At 38.0% G+C, this 20,598-nt stretch overlaps 1 protein-coding gene across 1 annotated transcript in view; it reads left to right on the forward strand.

The window, feature by feature from the left end:
- EEFSEC (eukaryotic elongation factor, selenocysteine-tRNA specific) overlaps nt 1-20,598 on the forward strand; it is a 129,365-nt gene that overhangs the window by 51,447 nt on the left and 57,320 nt on the right. Inside the window, exon 5 of the mRNA XM_041425582.1 lies at nt 13,761-14,402. Within this exon, the coding sequence (XP_041281516.1) occupies nt 13,761-14,402 (642 nt within the window). The remainder of the gene's footprint in view (nt 1-13,760; nt 14,403-20,598) is intronic.

Raw genomic sequence — 20,598 nt, forward strand, 5'->3', positions numbered from 1 at the left:
CATAGGAAGCCACAGGGCTTTTTGCTATATTGGAGCTATGAGAGCTAGTGACTATGATGAAAAAAATCTGCAGATAAGGAAGCCTGATCATGAAGAAGTAAGTCTAAAAAATCTGATGAAATTTTTTAAAAAATTGGAAAAATCTCATCTGAAAATCTGATGAACTTTTTAAAATAAGTTGATAAGTTGTCCCCCCCAAGAAAAAATCCAAACACCCAACCCTAACTATCTAGTTTCTAATAATGGAAGGTTTTGCATTGCTGAATAGGCTAGATAACCTTCTTTGGACTGGATTCAGTCATCTCATAGAATTTTTTGTGGTCTGTACACTTTGGATTACATGTAATTTCAACTTTAATTTAAAAAGAGAAAGCTTTCTGGCCTTGGGAGGGAGTGACACTTGCAGTTTTACAGTCTTGAGTGCAGGCAGAACAGTCATATGTGAAATCTTCTCCCAGTCCTGGGATGTTGATTTTGAAGCCCAATTGGAATGACTTTGAGTTGGCCTTTTAGTGAAGGTTGTCTCAGCAGGTGTGATTTGGCAGCTACAGTCCAGAGACCCAAAGGACAGGAAGTGACAGATCCTGTGAGGAAAGAAGTGAAGCAGAAGAGAGATACATAGAAAAAAAAACAAAAAGGAAATGAAAAACTGGTTTTTGGTGTGCTGCAATACCACATAAAGAATTGGTCTTTACTCTGTGAAATGTATGTGCCAACAGGCTACTGTTCTTTCATAGGTTTCAAGTTGCCTCTGTTACTTCTACCAAGCTTCTGTCCTTGGTGATTTGCTGTCAGGTGTCCTTGCTGATGGCTCTGAAGCTGTCTCCTCTGTTAAACATGCATGCTGCAACCCCAGTGAGCCTGTTTTTATGGTTCCCTCATAGACCACATCTAGCTCCTTTTAAAAGACCCATAATGGATTAAATTTTTTTATTAATTGACAACTGTTTTCCATCGTTCTCCTGACTGATGACTGTTTCCTTATCATTGATATATAAATGCCTAGAACTGATATTTCTCAGAAAATATTCTGATAGAGTGTGTTCTAAAACAAATCAATAAATAAAAACCCCAACATAAGCAAACTAGCATTTTGTTCATAGTTTATCATGAATATTTTGGTAAAGGTTGTATTAGCCAGAGAATCCTGTTGAGCATTCCCTGTACCTCAGTGGTACTTGCACATCTCTGCCCAATGGACTTCTTCCCTTCCCTGAGGTGCAGTGGATTTGCTGTGTTTGTTACAGGTGTCTGTGACACTTGATACTGGAAAATGAAGCTGCTTGTTTTAAATAAGAAATGGATTTGCATAGTGTGAGAAATGACGCTCACTTTTAAGTTTTAAAGGTTTATTAAACCTTAACAAAATACAACAAAGGAGTGAATAAGGAAAAATTACAGCGCTGGGAGCATGGGGCTTCTCTTAACATGCACATAATATTCATCCCTTAATTGTGAGAGGCAACCATCACATTACTCATTTATAACACACAGGTACTCAGAAGTACTAAAATATGCTGATGATAGTTGTGATTTCTTTGGATCTTGATGAAGGTTTTAAAAATCATGTCAATAGGTCTGCCAGTAAGAAGTGCCTGTGTGCAAAATGTAGAAATATTTATTCACCTGATGACAGTTGAAAGGTTTAGGCAAATAGAAAGATAATAGAAGATTAGAAGTGTTTAGAAGATAACAGTTTGTACTTCTGTCATTTGAATACAGCTCCTGTCTGGTATTGTCAAATATAGTAGTGTGCTTGCATGTATGAGGAATTACTTATTTTATAGTCACACCTAGGGTTTTTGAAATGGGACAGCTCTTCCATAGCAAGTTAACAAATCCTTGAGAGGCAGAGAAGTCACAGCTCTTTGTCTATTGTAAGTGCTTGTTGTATCAGAGGTGAGGGCCCTTTTCATGAGTTAATCAAAAAGACCTATGCAAACAAGCAAGAGGATTTTTTCTTTGGTCAGTTGCTACAGTTACAGAGCCTGACATTATTAGTGAACCTTCGTGATCTCATAGGCTGCTGCAAACTCTTGAGCACCAGAACCCTCTTAATAAAAACGTGAGGCACTGGATACACAAATTCATAGCAGCTGTCACAGCTGGGCTGTGGTGAAGTTTGGTCAAGACCCTTTGAACTTTTTATTTCACACTAATCCCATTTAGTGTGATCAATATACGGACCTCCAGCTCCTAGGTCTGTTAATTGGGTGTCAAGTGTTGGGTTGGCCTGTGTCAGGCTGTAAAATACAAACACAGAAGAGACTATCAGTAGGGAAGTAAAGTGTTTATTGTCTGAATGTATAAGAGTGAAAACTTGCCTTCCTAGCCTGAGATATCCTTAGGGATCTTAATGATCTTTTGTTTCTCTCAGTAAGGTAACAGTATAGTTAAATATGCATTCTACCAAATATAGTAGAGCAGCTGGGGGCTGCAGAATAATATAGAAGATCTAGTTCTGCTAATAATGTGATGCTGGATTACCTCTTTGTCTACCTACCCTCCTGCCTTTTTTCCTGATAATAAATATACTTAATTGCTCTTGTAACTATTTGTGTTGGGTTGCTTTAGGATGGGAGTCCTTTCTTGTTTTGCACGTGTATGTCTAAAATGAAGTTTCTTCTAAGACTTACCAATATTTATTTTAACTTGTGCTTTGTAGCATTCAGGGAATAGACAGGATAACTTAGATCTTCATTTCCTCATCTCAGAGAATCTCGGGAGGTTTTTTAACTCCCCCATCTTTAGTTCTCTGTCATTCAGGGAAGGGTAAATATGTAGAATGATATTTCAACTTTCATACATTTTTGGGTTCTTTTATTTCAGCCTTTCAGTGACAGAAAGGACTGGGGAGTTGTGAGCAGTTTGTTTCATCTCCTTTGAAGAAAACCTAAAATTTATAATCCCAGATCAGACCTTTCCTATAACTCACGCAACTCATCCTGTTAACTGTTTTAATATATGGCACCGCTCTTTCATTAAACAACATCCAGGAATAATTAGTTCAGCAATGATGCCTCGGAACAAAAGCCCTTGATTTCGTTTAACTTTATAAGTTGGTCTCTTTTGATCTGCAAGAACACATCTGGGGCCTTTAAGAAAGTAGAAAGAAAAATATTAAATGTTTAGTAAGGCTGTTGGTGAAGGTTTCAAAGCACAGTAACCCTTTGGTACCATGACGTAGCTCAGAAGCAAAAAAGTGTGAATTTCTTGTTTCATAAGCTATCACATGGCACCTCTATGTAGTAAATGCAGTTTTTGTTACCTGATGATGACTACATTTTGCCTTTATTTCCAGTTTCAGAAAAGGGAATATCTTCATTCTTCCCCCAATTTTTTTCATTAATTTTTCTGACTTTTTACCTCCATTTTCCCTTGGATGCATTTGAATGAAGTAATCAGAATCATTACTGTAAACCTGACATTTTTTGCCAGGTATCTTGGCATTAGAATTTATTTTTGCTGCATGAAACCTTTCACTGTACTGCTTTGTTCCTTTAATAGCCTACTATAATTTGCCAAGGTGGTAGGGATAAATCCATTTGTTCTTTACTCTAGACTTAGCTGCTTAGATTTTGCAAATATCCTCAGGACTTGCAAAAGTGCAGAGGATATAAATTTACTCGTCTAATCTTAATCACTGTTACTGACTTGTAATAGAAAATTGCTTACCAGTTGAACTCTTTAAAAATTGCCACAAAAAAAAAATCCTGCCTTGAGGGAAAGCTATAAAGATTTTGTATACCAATTGTTTTTTATTTCATAAACGAAAAAGTATTGCGAAAAATACTTGTCTGACTGTAATTAATTTCATTTTCTTTTCTTCTCCTAGCAGAGGTAGCCTTTGTTTTGACTGTAATTAGTAGAAGGAATTCACCAGGAGTAGCACGGTATCATTTGATTTGTACTGTTGTGTTTGCTTGTTTGCTGAATTGCACCCGAGTGCTGCTGTATTTATATTCCGAGCGTTTCCTAGAAAATGTACAAATCATCACGATTAATGTTAACGTTTGCCATAGCTAATGAAGCCTACCAGATCTCTCAGTAATTATTCATCACCTTTGTTTCATTTTGTATAAATCATGGCTTCTATTAACAGGCTTATTTTAGAGAACGGACAGGAGAACTTTGTTCGTGAGAAAGAAATGAGAAAAACAACTTTTTTCTTATTTCTCCCCTTGGCCGTTCAAAATAGAAGTGAAAAGAGTTGAAAATATTATTTTTCATTATTTTTAAATGCAGCTTTATGTTCACTCTGTTTGTTTTCCTTAGTGAGCCTGTAACTCTAAGGTTGTGACCCAAAAATGACCTCCTTTTCCACTCTCAATTGCTTTTGAACTACTCCAATAAGTAAAAAGAAATAACCCAACAGAAGGGTAACCAGATCACTGCTACCACACCAAGGAAACAGGCAGGCTTTGGGATGCTCTTCTTTAATCTCTCTATCCACAGAGCCTTCATTTTAATTTGCAAAATTGAACCCAGATCGAGAGCAGTAAAGCCTGAATACGGTAAATATTCATGCCTCAGTGATCTAGAGTGGCTCCATTACATTTCAGAGATTGGGAGAATTACCTTTTGGATTATGTATATTCATGGGCTGATTTTTATTTGAGATCTAATATTACTCACATTGGGCTACATGTCGCATATTCTGTCAAAACCAGCCTTCTCACAAAGCTCCAAATGTTCCTTACACGTAAAAGTTTTACTTCTTTCCCTATAGTTTCCTCCCTTTTATGCTTTTCAAAGACTGGTAGTAAACAAATTTCTTTTAAAGAAGAAGGGGAAAAAAAGCCAGAAGAAATTCTATAAAACCTTCAACCCTGTGTTTACTGTGATATATTTTTTTGCATGTGACTTTGAAGTCTTCAGATAAAAGTATTATTATTGTTCTAAACCTAAATCTATTTGGAAAAAAAATTCAGTTTGTTCTGTTGGAAGAAGAAAATTCCAGACAGCCTTTCTTTAACCTATAATTTTGCATGGGTTTTGACTTCTTTTTTTTCTTTGAAAAATGTTTTATTGAAATATTTGTGATAAGTTGCAGAAATTTTAATTGGAATGTAAATGTTAAGCTGCTTCTGTGTCATAGTTTTACTATGGGTCTGACATTCTCTGCATTGATACTTGCTACCTCAACTCATTGGCATTATACTATGCCTTTAAAGTTCATACTTTGTCATCTGTAGTGACAGGTGGCACAAGCATTACCACTTAATTTAGGATACTTGACATCTTAATATTTCTTTCTTTTTACCAAAAAAAAAAAAAAAAGAAAAAAAAAAAAAAAAAAAAAAAAACCAAAACAAAAAAACCACAAAAAAACTAAAAATACCCAAAAAAAAAAAAAAAAAAAAACACCAAAAAAAACCACAACAACAAGAACAAAACCCTAAGATATTTTTGTCATTTTGGGATGAAAGGATTATGGTAGGTGTCTGCCTTCTGCATCCTTCCACACATCCAGGGGATGCAGGGATCTACTCCCTACCTCCCAGACATTTGATGTGTGTGGCTGTTGGGCTCTTTTGGCCAGAGGACCAGAGTGGGAGGTCGTCCTCTCCTGTGTGGAAAGATTCACCCACATCTGGAAGAGGCAAAGCAGAGAGAAAATAAAAGTGCAGTGGGGCTTGGCAGAGGTGAGGGGTGGGAGCCGAAGGGTGCTTTAAGAACTGGTGTTAGTGGGAAATGCTGCCAGGTGCTTGAGCAGCCTGGTTGCCTTCTGGGGCAGAGCACAGAGACAGGAGCAGTCATGACCTGAGTGGGTTTGGCCAGCATCTCTCACAACGTTCTCCTGTGGCAGCTGGGGAGGGATGGGATGGGTTTGGGGGGTTGGTGTGAGTTAAAAGTTGTATGAAATGATTAAGTTTATTGGAAGCTTTGCTGTGGATGAGGAAAATTGCTATGAAATTATAATAATTCTGAAAACTTAGCCTTTTGGCTTAAAAAGTGGATATTGTTGTTTTGGGTTTTATTTTTCCTTGAGAATTTGGATTGTGACAAATGATGCAGTTGAATTTATCTGCAGTGAGGCGTAATGCCATGTTATATCACAAGGGTGACAAGATTACTGGAGTTTACCAAATAAATACTCCAGTAAGATAGCCTACATGTAATACAGTGGGAATTTGATGGTTTACAGTAAATAATGAATTCTGGGCAGTTCAGTCATGAGAAGAAAATAAATAGAGGACAGGGTTTTTTATTCAGTGAGATTTGTCCAGCCTGTACATGGGATAGATTAGGTTCTGTTGAAAAAAAATTTGTTTTATATATTTAAAGGCTAGAGGAGACTGCTTAAGCACAGAAGTTCACTTAAGTTTACCTGAAAAATCTTAATATTTTGGTTTGTGAATGCGTGAATATAGCATACATGTAATATAAATTAAAATTATGGTATTGGAGTTGCATGAGAGTAAGGTCATTGACGTGCTTCTTTATATATTGGGTACATAGTCATATTTTAGATGCTGGGAAAGGGAATAACCCAAATGCATTTTAGTGTCCTCTTTTATATTGCTTTATTCCAGTATTGCAGTGCAGGCTCTTCAGGCTCTGGTGCTACTTTATCCAGAAGGAGGACTATATTAAATAAAATCAGATAGCATGTGTGGAGTGTTACATAAGCACCACAGTGGTCATACAGTGAATACCCTTATAAAACTCACTTTAAAAAATTAAGTTAAAAGAATCATTCAATATGAAATAATTTTTTCTCCCGATGCTGTATTCCTTTCCCACATGGAGATGAGGCTATGCAGAAATAATAGAATCTAGAAATATTCAAGGCCTTTCAGATAATTGGTACTAAGCCACATGATCTTGCTGGAACCCACACACTTGGAATTATTTCTGACTCTTGGAGGTTTCTACTCTTTGTAGCTGGTCCTAGCTGCTTTTGTGATGTTGGCTCAGAAGAGAATGCTCTCCACAACCTGAGCAGTGGGCAGAGGCTGCATTGTGTGATTTGCTGCTTCATGATGTGTTATTGACAGCTCTTGTATTATTGACACCTCCTGTTTTATCTCCATTTGTTGCTGTTTTGAAATCCTGGTTGAAATTCTAGAGCTAACTAGTTACTGCATGAACCACAAAGGCATCTCAGAGAATCTAGAAAATACTTACTACATTATTTCTTAAAGCAAAAGATTTTTTTTCATTTCAATGAAGGATTTGACTTTTTATTTCTGATGGCTCATTGTTGCTCTCTTGTGCCTTCATATCCTGTATGTCCTTTTAATGCTTTTGAGCAGGAGTGGTTTGCCAGCTTCACTAAATACATGGCTGCTTGCTCATCTATGGGATTTGCTTTGCCATCCCTCATAAAGCAAAGAATTCAACGTCCTTCACATTCACATGTTTATAAGAGAATTTGTAAAGATACCTGCTTATGTGTAAGGAGCAGTTTTGTGTTTGAATTGGAGCTTTGCTTAATTTCAGTTGATGAACTTAAACACAGGCTGACTGAAAACTAAAAATTTTCAGTCTTTGTGGCCTTTCATACAAGAGGCCAGTGTGGTTTGGTATCTTCTGACCACCCAGAGAGGATACTGGAAGAGAGAAGATGAGATACCTTACTCTTTATTTGAATTTGTAGTACATCAACAGGGGGGAAGGAAGCTCTTGCTTTCAAAACCAGCAGGTATGGGATGCAAATTGGTGATCAATTGGGAGTTTGCTGCTCCCCTTCTGCTTAAAGAGATGCACTTCTGGATGATACTGAGGTGGTGTTTCATGCATTTGGCACTTTGCTACAAGGTATGGATAGCTTATACTTCTCAAGAGTGTTTTTTCTTTCTAGGGTACTGATTCAGGCAGGCTTGTGCTTGGTGTATTTTTAAACCTCAGGGCTGAAATGCTGCTTTCATAATTTCAGTTCCTTTTTAAATGTAAGTTTAAAGATACAGCTCTTAGTGACTGGGCTGTGAAGTGTGATTTTTATCTTTAAACTTGTTGGAGTCCTCACTATTTGAAGTGTGGTCATTTTTTATACTGCCTGTGCAATACTCCTTTTATAAATACTGCACTCATAATCAGCATTTTCTCTAACATATTATTGAGACTAATTATTTTAACTTTGCAGTTTTTCATCAGGATTAGAGGGAAGCATGGTTGCTGTATCTCATATCAGAAAGATGCACTCACAGCATTGAGAGGCAGCAGGAGAGCTAGGTTTTTATCTAAAGAAGCTATGAGCAATGGCACATGGCTGATAACTTAATGGAAGTTGGATAAATAAAGGAAAAAAAAGGTCTGACATATCAGTGCAAATAGTCATTAGTGGACTTTTTCTGCATCCTGTTTTCTATTAGTCTGTTGTAAACTGCTTTGAAAGTCTTAGTGGGCTTTTCCTTTGGTCTTAAAATAACGAGTTCTCTTATATTGGATACATTTGTTTATCTCAAGGGCTGAACTGTTTGGGTGCTTTTGATTTCTGTTTTGTGTTTTTCCATCTGCATTTGAATACAGACTTATTTCTCGCCCTTTTTATGGCTTTTTACATAATGCTTTAGGAACATTAATGTGATTATGCAAACTAAAATTTAAAACAGGAAGCAAATCTCTGCAAATGATGTAAGATTTCAACACGTGGCTCTTGATGTATATGTTGACATATAATCAATTCCCCTGTGCCACGAGAAAACAAGATGTGAGTGAATTTCTTAGCAAAGTTTGTGGCAGGTTTTGTAAAGGTATCCATGTTCTCCATGTTTACCTGCATGGTTCACAAGCAGTAAAACCTGTCACTTTAAAGTTGCACTCAATATTGTTCACTTTCTGTGTCTGAAGGCCTAATTTTCCCACTTTGAGTGGATTGCTAAAATGGGCCTTGGGTAATTTTTGTGGACCATAGAAGATAAAGTTGTTTTCCAGACAGCATTTTGAGAACTAAAATGGGTTTCTTGAAATAAATGCAATGAAATGCCAAAGATATTTGTCATAGCTGGTCTTGGTTACAAATTCCTGTTGCCCAGGACAGTGCTCTGAAGTATTTTACCTCGTTCTGGTGGTGGAGGGGTGAACTGAGTGATCAGTCCCAACTCCCTACTTGAAAAATCCATTGCTGTAAAGCTAAAGAAAATATGTGAAAACTTAGAACTCTGTTATAGCTTGTAGGAATCCCTTACATAGGGAAACTAGATATGCATAAGAGAAACAAATCTAATACTGGGGGTCAGTTGCACCCTTTTCAGTGCTTGCTTCTCGGTTTGTATTTTAAAGGCCAGACAAAATAAAGATGAATTTTACTTATGTACTTGAGTCTCTTGAATAAAACCCCTACATTTGGAGTATTTTAAACCATGGGCAAATGTCTCTGTCAGTCAGGATCAGAGTGTAATTGAATGAAATACTGTACTGATGTTCATGGTCTGCTCAGAAAACAGGAAATCAGTGATTTAAAGCTGCTCTGGCTGTTGTTATTTGATACAGTGGGTGCAGACCAACTCCCTGATTCACTTCTCTGCTGGTTCCATGTCTGGCCTTTTGAAAGAGATGCGACTCCAACTCACTTGGGGTGATCTAACCCACCCGGCAGTCACACTCTGTTCTGGTCAGATTCTAGCTCCTACAAACATTATGCTCTTGGAACAGAGGTTATGCTCAGTTCCGATGCTGTGCTCTGTGCTCCTTTGGCAGTTCTGGCACTGAGAACAGGAGGGGAAAAAAAGAAATGGGCTTGAATGTGTTCTTTCTCTGATAGGTTTATGGAAATTTCAGATACAATAATAGCTAATAATTAGAGCCAATATAGATGGGCTGATTAAATAATCTGCATGGTTATAGATGATATAGTATACTATAGGGTATAGATGAGCATGAAGTGGTGATTCTCAGTAGGTTGAGTGATGCAATGGCATTGCCTGCTCGTGTCTGAGGACAAGCAGACCTGTGTGAAAGCCAGACCCAGCTAAAAGGAAATCAGGTGATTCTGAGAGCTCTGATGAGCACAGTCACAATTTCCTTCTGGGAGAGAGTTGGGAGCAGCACAGATAACCTGCTTTGGCTAGGAGCGGGCAGGGGTGGGTGGATCTTTACATGATTCTGCAAATTTCCATGTGTTTTCAGTTAGTAGGATAATGTTTTCTGAAAGAGAATCAGTCAGGATCCAAACTGTTTGTGAAGTGGCATTTGAAACTGTGAAGACCATGAGCAAATGTATCAACAGGAGCTTCATTCAACACTGGAAAATACTTTTGTGTCCATACTCCACTGCAATGTTTATCTTACACATAGGAATTACAGCAGGCCTTTTGTCACAGGAAGTGATGCTTTGCAATTGTGTGTTGTTTAATGTAGATGAACACTGAGGAATGTAGCAGAACACAGCTTATATTCTGATACAATCCAGCTTTGTGATCTATAGTTGAGAACTGTAAATCACAATGAAGAAAGTTTAATCATGTGGAGTGAATATTTCAGAAGTACTTGTTCATTCTCCTCTGATCACTGTTTATGGGCTGCATGTCAGATGTGCCTAATCATTTGAGCTAAATTAAGAGGAGAGAGTAGGCATAAGACTGAGGAAACTTTCATGGATGCCTAATTAAAAGCCAATATGTGTTCTGAGTACATGCACACAATTGTGTTTTCTAATCGCATTTTTTAGTCTTAAATGTTATCTAAATTATGTAAAAGATATTTCAGATTCATATACAAAGACTGTTTCTGTAATACTTTCATTCATCTGTTTAGGTGGGTAATTTCTAAAAAATAATATTATAAACTGGAATAATAATAATAATAATGAAGTCTTTGTGGCTTCATTTAAAATAGAAAACTAGACAGATCTCTTATGCATCTTCTGGTTCCAATTTTGTTTTGAGGAGTGACAGTGCTGGAAGATTCCTTAGTTCTTGCCAATTTATTGACCCCATCCATGGTTATAGAAGAGGAAAGATTTACTGCTGGTGTTATCACATGTGAAATCACAGAGGTCTTTCGAAATTGTTTGGGCTGGTACTTTTCATACTACAGATTCATTCTTGTAGTGCTTGTAATGTCTTTGAAACACTTATGTTAGAAAACTTTGGGTTTTTTATATTTCATTTTTCTTTTTGATGTCCTTCAACATTACTTGTATCACCATTGATGCAACTATATGAAACTGGAGAAGGAGGGGTAGTGGATGGAAGAAAGAAGGGTTTGGGAAAGTTTTGATTCAAGCCCCTCTACTTCCAGCCTTTAAAAATACAATCTTGAAAAGTCAGTAAAAGCTGGAGGTAAATGCTAAATTGTTTCTCTCTCCAATGTATCTGTATGGTTAATATTGTTGAGGAGGTTTAGCTAAAGGGATAATGAATGTTTATTTGAGTACAAAAATGCTTGAAAGTGAAACTACCAAGTATTTACAATGGCCTTTTAAGTCTGTTTTGACATTAGTTAGTATCTTAACAAACTACTGGGGCTCAGGCATTTTTAGTGAAGGTTTTTTCTCTTACGTGAACATACCTCTTGATCTCCTTTCTCATATTTTGTGGATTCTTCAAGAATTCACAGACATTGATGTGGCATTTGATTTGAAAAATGTTGTAATAATAACATTATAATCTGTAACAGGGTGTTTCTTTTGGTTTTGGTTAGCAGCCAGAGGCTCAGGGAACCCGAACAATATTCACAGTGGTGAAGTTCATGGGTATTGTTATTTGTATAATTATGATTTCCAAAAGGAATATAGGATTTTGTTGTTTTCCAGAAGGCATATAGCTGCTAGATTTTCTATATTTTTTTTTTTTAACAGCTTTCTGTATATTGCCTGTGACCATTTTTTGCTGACTTGTTTGGAGACCTCTTTATATTTCAGTTACTGAAGGTTTTAGTTCAGCCAATAGAGTTTTCATCTGCTCTTCTATTTTGATCTAAGTTTCTGCAATTTGTTCCCCTCTGGGTCAGGTGATGTTGGGAATAGGCATAGACAGATTATCTGGAGCCATGTGAGATGTCCTCCATACAGGGCAGCAGGCTTTGTGGAAAAGGAGAATGTGAAAAACATCATTTTGTTTCCACTTATGCGTTGCAACTAACATGCAGAAAAAAACTGATATTTTCAGTATTATGAATTCCTAAGTAAATAGCTCTATGATGAAAATAATTAAGTTCCCTAGACTGTTCTGAATTGTCCAGCCTAAATGCAGTGCTCTGAAGCTGTGTGACATCTGAGGATGAAGCCCAGCTCTGCTGAGTCCAGTCCTTTGGTTTGAAATCCTCTTCATCAGTGCTTGCATATTTTGGTTTTTTATTTTCAGGAGTTAGATGATAAATAGTTTCAACTGAGTAAGAAAGTAAAAGCTTGAATGCTGGGAGTTGCAGAGTAGCATTTGGCATGAACCTTTCTGATAGCTGTAGAATGGATAATAAGTAGAGGGAGATGGAAGAAGAAATTATGCTGAGAGTTGAGATCTGTCCTAGCAATGTTGTTGTTCTGTACACATTCACAGTTTAATCTATTGCATGTAGATAAAAGCATACTAAAAAAATTATCTCTGGAATTGAGCATTCTCATGAAGAGTTCAGTTCTTGGGTCTGAGTGTTGAGGTTTCAGCCCTTCAAAAATGCTGTGTAAAACTCTTCTGTGGTAAGGAATCTTGTCCAAGTACAAAATATTTATTTGGGACATTTTTTTTTTAAATTGCCAAAGAGATCATTTCAGTATTAAAAGCTATCTAATATAGGGACTTGAAGCAGAGTGGTTACCTATCCAAGCATCCAGCATTAGTAGGAATGCAACAGGTGGCACCATAAACATATTACCAGAAAAAACTTTTGGTTACATTAAACTTGAGGGGATGGGGTTACTTACTAAGGGTAAAGGTTTGCTGAACTGAAAAAGAAAAAAGCCAAAAATGAATCTGTGTTAAACTAGACCAGTTTAGTCTGATCAAGCTGAGCCTAGACTGATCTTTAAAAGCTTATCATTTCATTCTTCTTTCCTTGAAATAAGTAATACAATAGCAAGCTCATTAAGGCCAAACTTTGATAGCATCTGGGAAATTTTAGTATAAGTAGTGATTGGTGTTTCACTTTTCCTATGATATTCCTGAGATATGGAGGCCCACATTTTAGTGACAGCAATGCTAGCTGTATGTTCATGAGCATTCAAATCTTCCTAAGAAAGCTTTGAGGATTTTATTTTTTAGTCTATGGAATACTATAGACTAGGAAAGGGCGGGCTTTTGTGTTACTGATTATTTTGTAGTGATGGTTCATGAGTTCATTGTGCTTGGTGCTGTGCAAATACAAGGGGTTTTTTTCTCTGCACATTTTACAGTTTATTCAACCATGTCAAAGAGATGTGTGAAAGGATTTTCATGGAAGAGGTGGGAAAGCAGACACATAGGTGCATGAATGGGTATTGCAGTGCTATACTTTTGATGCTGCAGATGCTCAAGGGAGTATATTTAAGCTATTCCATGGTGTGGGTATATCTGATTATTTGCAGATAGAGCACAAATGATGTAAATATCAACTTAGTTGTGGTCATGACAACCTTCAGTCTCATGAACAGAAGAAGAATAAGCTAGGGGGCTCAAATATGTGGTCATTTTAAGTGATGGAGTTCTCAGACTGTTGGCCTTCTACTTTTTGAGTTCTGGACTCTTCTAGAAGGTCAGTTGCCTTACAAGACAGCAGGGTGTCATGTGTGGCTCATACATCACTATATAAGCAGATATCATGTGACATAAGCATAATAAGCATATGAGTGCACTCATGTGCAATTAATTGTTTCATTCTTTTTGTTCCCCTTTCATCCATAGGTGACAAAGAGGGTCAAGTCCATGCAGATGTTCCATACTCCTGTGACTTATGCAATGCAGGGTGACAGAGTAGGTGTCTGCGTGACCCAGTTTGATCCCAAGCTGCTGGAACGAGGCCTGATTTGCACCCCAGATTCACTTCACACCATCCACGCTGCCATCATTTCCTTGAAGAAAATTCAGTATTTTCGAGGATCCCTTCAGACTAAGGCCAAGTTCCACATCACAGTCGGTCACGAGACAGTTATGGGAAGAGTGATGTTTTTCAGTCCAGCCCCTGCTGACTTCAATGAAGAAATTCAAGAAAATGTGTTCAATTTTGAAAAAGATTATCTTTATCAAGAGCAATATTTGTCCAAGGACGCACTTTCTTCAGAGGAGAACAAAGAAAATGACCAGACAGGAGAAGTGCAGCTCCCAAAACAGCAGTGGGCTTTGCTGGAGTTTGAAAAACCAGTCACTTGTCCTAAACTGTGCCTTGTGATTGGCTCTAAGCTGGATACAGATATTCATGCCAATACCTGCAGGCTGGCATTCCATGGGGTACTGCTTCAAGGCATGGAAGACAAGAACTACACAGAGACTTTCCTTCCAAAGCTGAAAGTGTACAAACAGAAGCACAAAGAAGGACAAGTGGAAAGGGTAAGCTGTCTCTCTATGCTGTATGTGGCAACTGGAAATATTTGTCCTGTGCATATGTTGGAGGGCTACAGAATTGTCACTGCTATGTTCCAGAGCCCTTACACAGGTTTTTGTAATGTTTGTATTACCCAGTGTATTACATCTGGTCTGCTTGCAAACAGAAATCACTGTTTGAAGTGACAGGTTTATTCAGTGCAATCCAGTGGTGAGTAATTTGGTGCTGTTTTTGCACTGATCCTTTCAGAGTCTGATCAGTGTGTTCCTCCCAGAGGAACCATCCTAAGTGACAAAACTTCCAGGTTTCCATTGGTGTATTTTACACAGTCTGCAGTGCATTGAAAATGTAAAGACAGTGGAAAAGAAAGTAACATTTGGTTAAGTAACACAAGTAATTACTTTTTTGTATCTTTACATTTTCATAAATAAGAGCATTTATTTTAGTAGGAAAAAAGAAATTTCCTGCAGGATGCCTTACAAGTGATAACATGTTGAAGTTGGAATCATGTTCATGACATGGAGATGCCTAATGTATGTTATTTCTGTGTCATACAGGTAATAAAAATTATCATCATCATCTGCTTGTGTTTGACCCATCTCAGTGTAGCAGAAAACAGAGCTGCTTTCTGGAGGAGTTAGCAGCTACAGTGCAAATGAAAGGGGGTTGGTTTGTACTTTGCCATCGGTTTTGGAGAGATGCTCTGTCTGCAGTGGTTGGTGTTACATTGCTGGCATAGGTTTGGCCTTGGTGGTGGTTTCCCTTCAGTCAGCAGTGGAGCATCACTTGTTGATACATTGCACAGTGGAATTTTTCATGATGAATGGTTTAGGTGGAGATCTACAATGTAGAAGTGACTTAATTGTTTACTCCTGAGTAAACTGAATTGATGCAAAGCTCAGCATTTGTTTAGTTGATGTATTGGTATGATAGATGATCTATTAAATATTGGGTAAAGAACTCTCTTAATTTTGATTTTCCTAACTCAAAACTTCATTGTTTGAACAAAATGTTTAGCATTCTTTTTTTCAAAATTCCATAAAGCTGAGTTGAGGATTGCATAGTATCTCTCCTTAATTTGCTATAGGAGACTAAACACTTGGCATATGATACTGTGTTGGCCATGTATAATGCAGACTCCTTGAATACTGTTTGTTTGCTTTACTAATTTAATAGTAGGAAGATCCCTGCTAGGGCATGATCAGTGAGGTTCTTCAAAATGCCTCACTAATTAATTGATCGAAAGCTAATTTGTATTTCCTCCCCTTTTTTCCTGAGGTTTCTAGTGAATTTTTAGCTCTTAAAAAAAAAAAAAAAAAAAAAAAAAAAAAAAAAAAAAAAAAAAAAAAAATTCCCCTTTTTTCCTGAGGTTTCTATTGAATTTTTAGCTCTAAAAAAAAAAAAAAAAAAAAAAGTAAATTCAAAGGAGAAAAGGAGAAACTGATATGTTCACTTCTGATTTTGAAGGCCTTTTATTTCAAAGGAATGACAGACCTATGGCATTGTGTTGGTTTTCTGAATGCCAGTTTTGTCATTAGAAAGGGAGGTAGTTAGGATGGGGATGTCTGTAGCTTTCTGAATTTTTATCTTTGTTTATATGAGTTACCTGAAACTCCCAAAATCCTCAGTCACTCTTCACAATTGTGGTAGCAGGTGTATTGTCTCCTTTGTTTGACATGTCCAGCTGCCTTTCTCTCTGGCTGATGGAGACACTGAATCCAAACCTGGAGTCCAAAGTGTTCTGGGCTCAAATCTGCAGAGAAGCTCTAGATCAAATATGTGTCTATCATTCCTCTGGCTCTCAGGAGCTTTCTGAACTCATGAAACTTTTGCCTTTATCTTGGCTAAAGATTGATACACTTGTGCATGGCCCATGCTGCCAGGATCCAGTGAGACCTGGCTTACAATAACAATGGGAATGGAAGTTTGTGTGAGCCATGGAGACAGATGCCTTTCTCTAACTGAGGTGAACTGGTCTCACATTCTTTATTTGTGCTCTCTATACCTGGCACTGAACTATGGCACTTAAAAACTTGCAGAGTACCAACTGTGTGAGTTGTCTGTTGGGGTTGACAGTTTGCTGTTAGTCCTGGTCATACAATTTTAACTGGTTTTATTTAGTGTTATTTTCAAAATGTTTGCTGGTTTATATATTCTGCTCTAGATTTTACTGTGTAAATAATGGAATAATATTAATCAATTACACTCTGGCCCAAACAAAAAGCAATGAACATGCTTTATTTAATATTTGACCAACAGAATAATTTATTAGGCTATGTTAGTGAACTATTTTATCTTCCTGTGCCTTTTAAAATGTAGATCAGGGAGGATTATTATTTTATCCTGCCTTTGTACCACAGTGTGCCCTATATATGTGCCTTGATCACTGTGTGTGTGATACTAATTGGTCCTGTAAAGGCACAATTGCCATTGCAGCTTTGTTTGTACCCACTTTCTGCCTGCTGTGGTGATGCAGATACTTGCAGCTGGCATTTTCCCTGATGCATGCTGAAGGGATGAAGGAGGAAATACTGCAGGAAAGGTTCGTGGTGTTAAGTCCCAGGAGCACTCAGGGAGTTGGAAGGGTTGGTGGGAAGAGGATGGTGCCAGGTATAAAGGGCCTGCTGGGGAAGTGCTTACAGCCAAGGTAGCTGCTGGCTGACTGTACTTTGCAGAGCACAGCAGCAGGAACAATTGGGTGGTACAGAGACTTATTTTAGTACACAAAGTCACCAGCTAATAGAAAACTTGAATCAGCTGGTCCCACCCTGCTGCTGATGGATGGCTGGAGATTAGGATCGCTGAATTTAGGGTGTCTATTCTTGGCACTGATACAGGAAAATTTCTTTCTCTGTTGAGCAAGGAAGCTCCCCCCTCCTCACCTTCCCTGGGGAGGCATAAAATAATAATAATAATTAAAAAATACATGTTACCTTCACAAGAAGTGAACTTTTCCTTCAGAGAATACTGCTGGGGAAAATTAGCTTCATAGCTTCCTGAAAGCTGGGAGAGAGGGAGGCAGGGCCATGTAACGTTCCTCCTCGGGTTCACCATAGAAACATGCTTCCAAAACTGGGATGCAGGGGAATTCAACAGTGCCCATTTGTAAAACATTGCTGCTAATCTGATGTGGGGTCTCCCAAGCCCCCCTGCTTGCTGCTGGAATTAAAATAAATTCCCTGCAGTTTAACTACCACTTTACCCAGGAGAAATCAGGCATTTATGGTTTGGCTTTTTGTTCCTATTCTGATTACTTTCAGAGCACTAATAAGTAGGAATAGTAAGAACTGTAAATTCATTAAGTTTCAGCATCACAGTATTTTTCTTGTGTGCCCCTTGTGCATGGCACCCTTCTGCATTGTAAGGTTTATTTTTTTAATAAAACAAGAATACTTATTCTCCAACATTTTTTTCTCTCTAAAGAAAGTGTGACATTTTTCCTGTTTCACATAGAAATCAAATCCATTGAAAATATGGCATTTACTACACAGTATTTTTAAAACATCATACTTTAGCTACAAATAATCTTCAAGTAGTACAGTTTACTGAAATGTCATGCCTGAGCTTCCTGTTTTTTCTCATCTGCTGAAGTGATGGAAAATGTTCTACAAAACTTCAAGTACCCTGTCATTGCATTTTTTTACTGCTCACTTTTCCCTTTTGATATCTTACATTTCTAATGCCAAGATTGAGTGGAGCACTGGGAGAGAAAGAATCAAACTTGACTACTGTTGCTCATCAAAATTTTTGAATTTACCTGTCTGCAGTGCATCCTTGTTTATTCATCTACTGATTTTTTGAGGGGAAGGAGAGTAAAGGGGAATAAGTATTACTGTGATCTATGACAAATTACTATATGAGAAGTTAGCGTTGTCTGAGGTGCAGCTTACTCCATGAAATTGAGGTGCTGGGATTGCATCTTGCTTATGAAAATGTTGCATGATTCTACTGCAGTAATGGTTTTTATCTGGTATTATACCATTTGATATTTCTGAGCTGTTATGAAAATGTGTGAATGCTCTCTTTTACTTTAGAGGCGTTTTTAATGTTTAAGTATGGTGAGTTTTAAGGAAAATCAAAATACGCTATTTCATCAGAACTAAGAGAACAGTGGTAGAGGCTCATATTTGCTTAACCTCATAGTTTCAAAAATAGTGTGAAATACTAGCCCAGCTTTCTCTTGCAGAGAGGACTTGAGAGAGGGGAGAACTTCATTGGGAGGAAGTTTCTGTCAAGAGCATCTTTTGGGTGTGGTTATGTGGAGGCAGAGACTGTCGCCCTCTGGACATTTTTATTTTTCAAACCCTTGGCTGCCTGACAAATGTGCTTTCAATAGGAAAAAGCTAGGCTGGCAACAAGTGGCTTGTACTGATAAAAAGGTAAAAGAGAGTGCTATTGTGAACACCAGCGCAGCTCTAAGGAGTGTGATGTGGGAATCTTGGTGGAAAAAGGGCAAATGAGTGTGAAGGAGGTTTTGTCGCTCTGATTTGGCATTCAGTGCTGGCAGTGGATATGTGCTTGCTGCAGTGGAGCAGGTCAGCTGTTCCTGGAGTTGGAGACAAATTACAAAGCGAAGCAGCAACCGATGTCCTTGGATTTGTGCTTCTAGAGACAATGTTCAGCTCTTCACAGTTCTGTGGGCAAAGAGACTTGTATTAATCCTAACATCATCTCTGAAATACCTTCTTTGAATTTAACCTCTGTGCAGCCTTGCAGGTTAATTCCAGTCTGACTCATGAAGCAGTTACTCAGTTCCTGGAATAAATCCTTTATATTTGTCACATTATTTGCTCTTTGGCTTCCATGAACGTACAGGTTGAGTGCAGAGAGTTTCAACTGAAAGGTGAACCACAGGAGTGCATCATGCTTTCCTGCATGACTCAGATATTCTGCCTGTTTTGAAAATGTTTGTACAAGCAAGATTTATCTTAGGATGGTTGCCACAGGGTCCTATTGTCATGGGTCCTCGTAAATCCATAGCTCTGTGACAGAAACAAAAGGAGGAGGAAAAGTCTGTCTTGCAGTGTGAGCTGCACCTTCTGCACTTTCAGGCTTGTGTAGTGAAAAATATGCATGTGTTGGCTGGAATGGTTTCCCATTTTAAGTGTAGCAGAATGCTTTCCTATCATAATGGGCTTGTCCTTTATAATGATACTTTATCAGTTAGAAAAATTAATTCCCTCTATTTCAAAGTTTTTAATGTGTCTTTCTCATTATTTGCCTTGCTCCTTCGGCTTTGCTTGCTGGTAATCATGGTGCATGATGTTCTGGTTTTGTTCCTAGACACTTTGTTCACAGGTGTTGTGGGTTGCTGGATAGTGAATTTTCTTTTTGTACTCATTTTCTTGTTGTGCCCATTCCTCTCCTGGGGGCTGAGGCCATCATGTAGCCAGCATGCTTAATTTCTAGGGATGCCTGTCGCGTAATAACAACATGTTACTAATTGTTTGCATATTGGTGTGGTCTAAGAGTCCCCAAGGAGAAACACATCTTGCAAGAGCAAGAAGTGAAAGCAGGGTAAGTTATCAAGATCTTTATCAGTGCATCTCTTCTGAAGCCTGAATGGAAGAGAGAAAGCTTATCTTTCAGCATCTTTTAAAAGTGTTGGGTTCTTTCCTCTTCTTCCAGCAGGATAGGAAGAGCTTTGTCAGAGCAAGTACATTACCTGAGTGGTCAAAGGGAAGATCTTTGTCACCATCACTTCACAGATCCTTCTGCCTTTCAGAAAAAGGATAGGATATTGTGGAGATGAGTGCCAGTAAGCAACTACAGGAACTGTGAGAAAATGGTATTAAATTTGTTGATGGCCAGGAATGACCCAGATTGTCCCTTGGGGAGCTAGACGCTTTCAAAAGCAGCAGTTTTGAAAATGGTGGGGTTTTAAATCTATGAGCAATATTTGAGTGGAAACAACACATTGAGTTACTGAGCACACGCCAGGTTTGCAGTAGCTCAGCGGCACACTTAACCACACTGCTGAAGGAGTGTGCAAAGGAGGAAAAATGGACTTGCCCATGGGTGAATAGGAACATCTGATGTGATTCATTTAATGGATGAGACCAGTTCTGTGGTGGTTACCTTTGCCTGGGGAGGCAGTAAGTTAGTACAGAAGTAACAGAGTATTCCTGTCTGGAAAGATTCCTGGGTAGAGGATAATTTATAGACAACACTGGCACTTTTTTCACTTAATCCTTTGCAGAT

Source organism: Onychostruthus taczanowskii, unplaced genomic scaffold (assembly GCF_017590055.1).
Source record: "Onychostruthus taczanowskii isolate IOZ18803 unplaced genomic scaffold, ASM1759005v1 scaffold9, whole genome shotgun sequence".
Lineage (NCBI taxonomy): Eukaryota > Metazoa > Chordata > Aves > Passeriformes > Passeridae > Onychostruthus > Onychostruthus taczanowskii.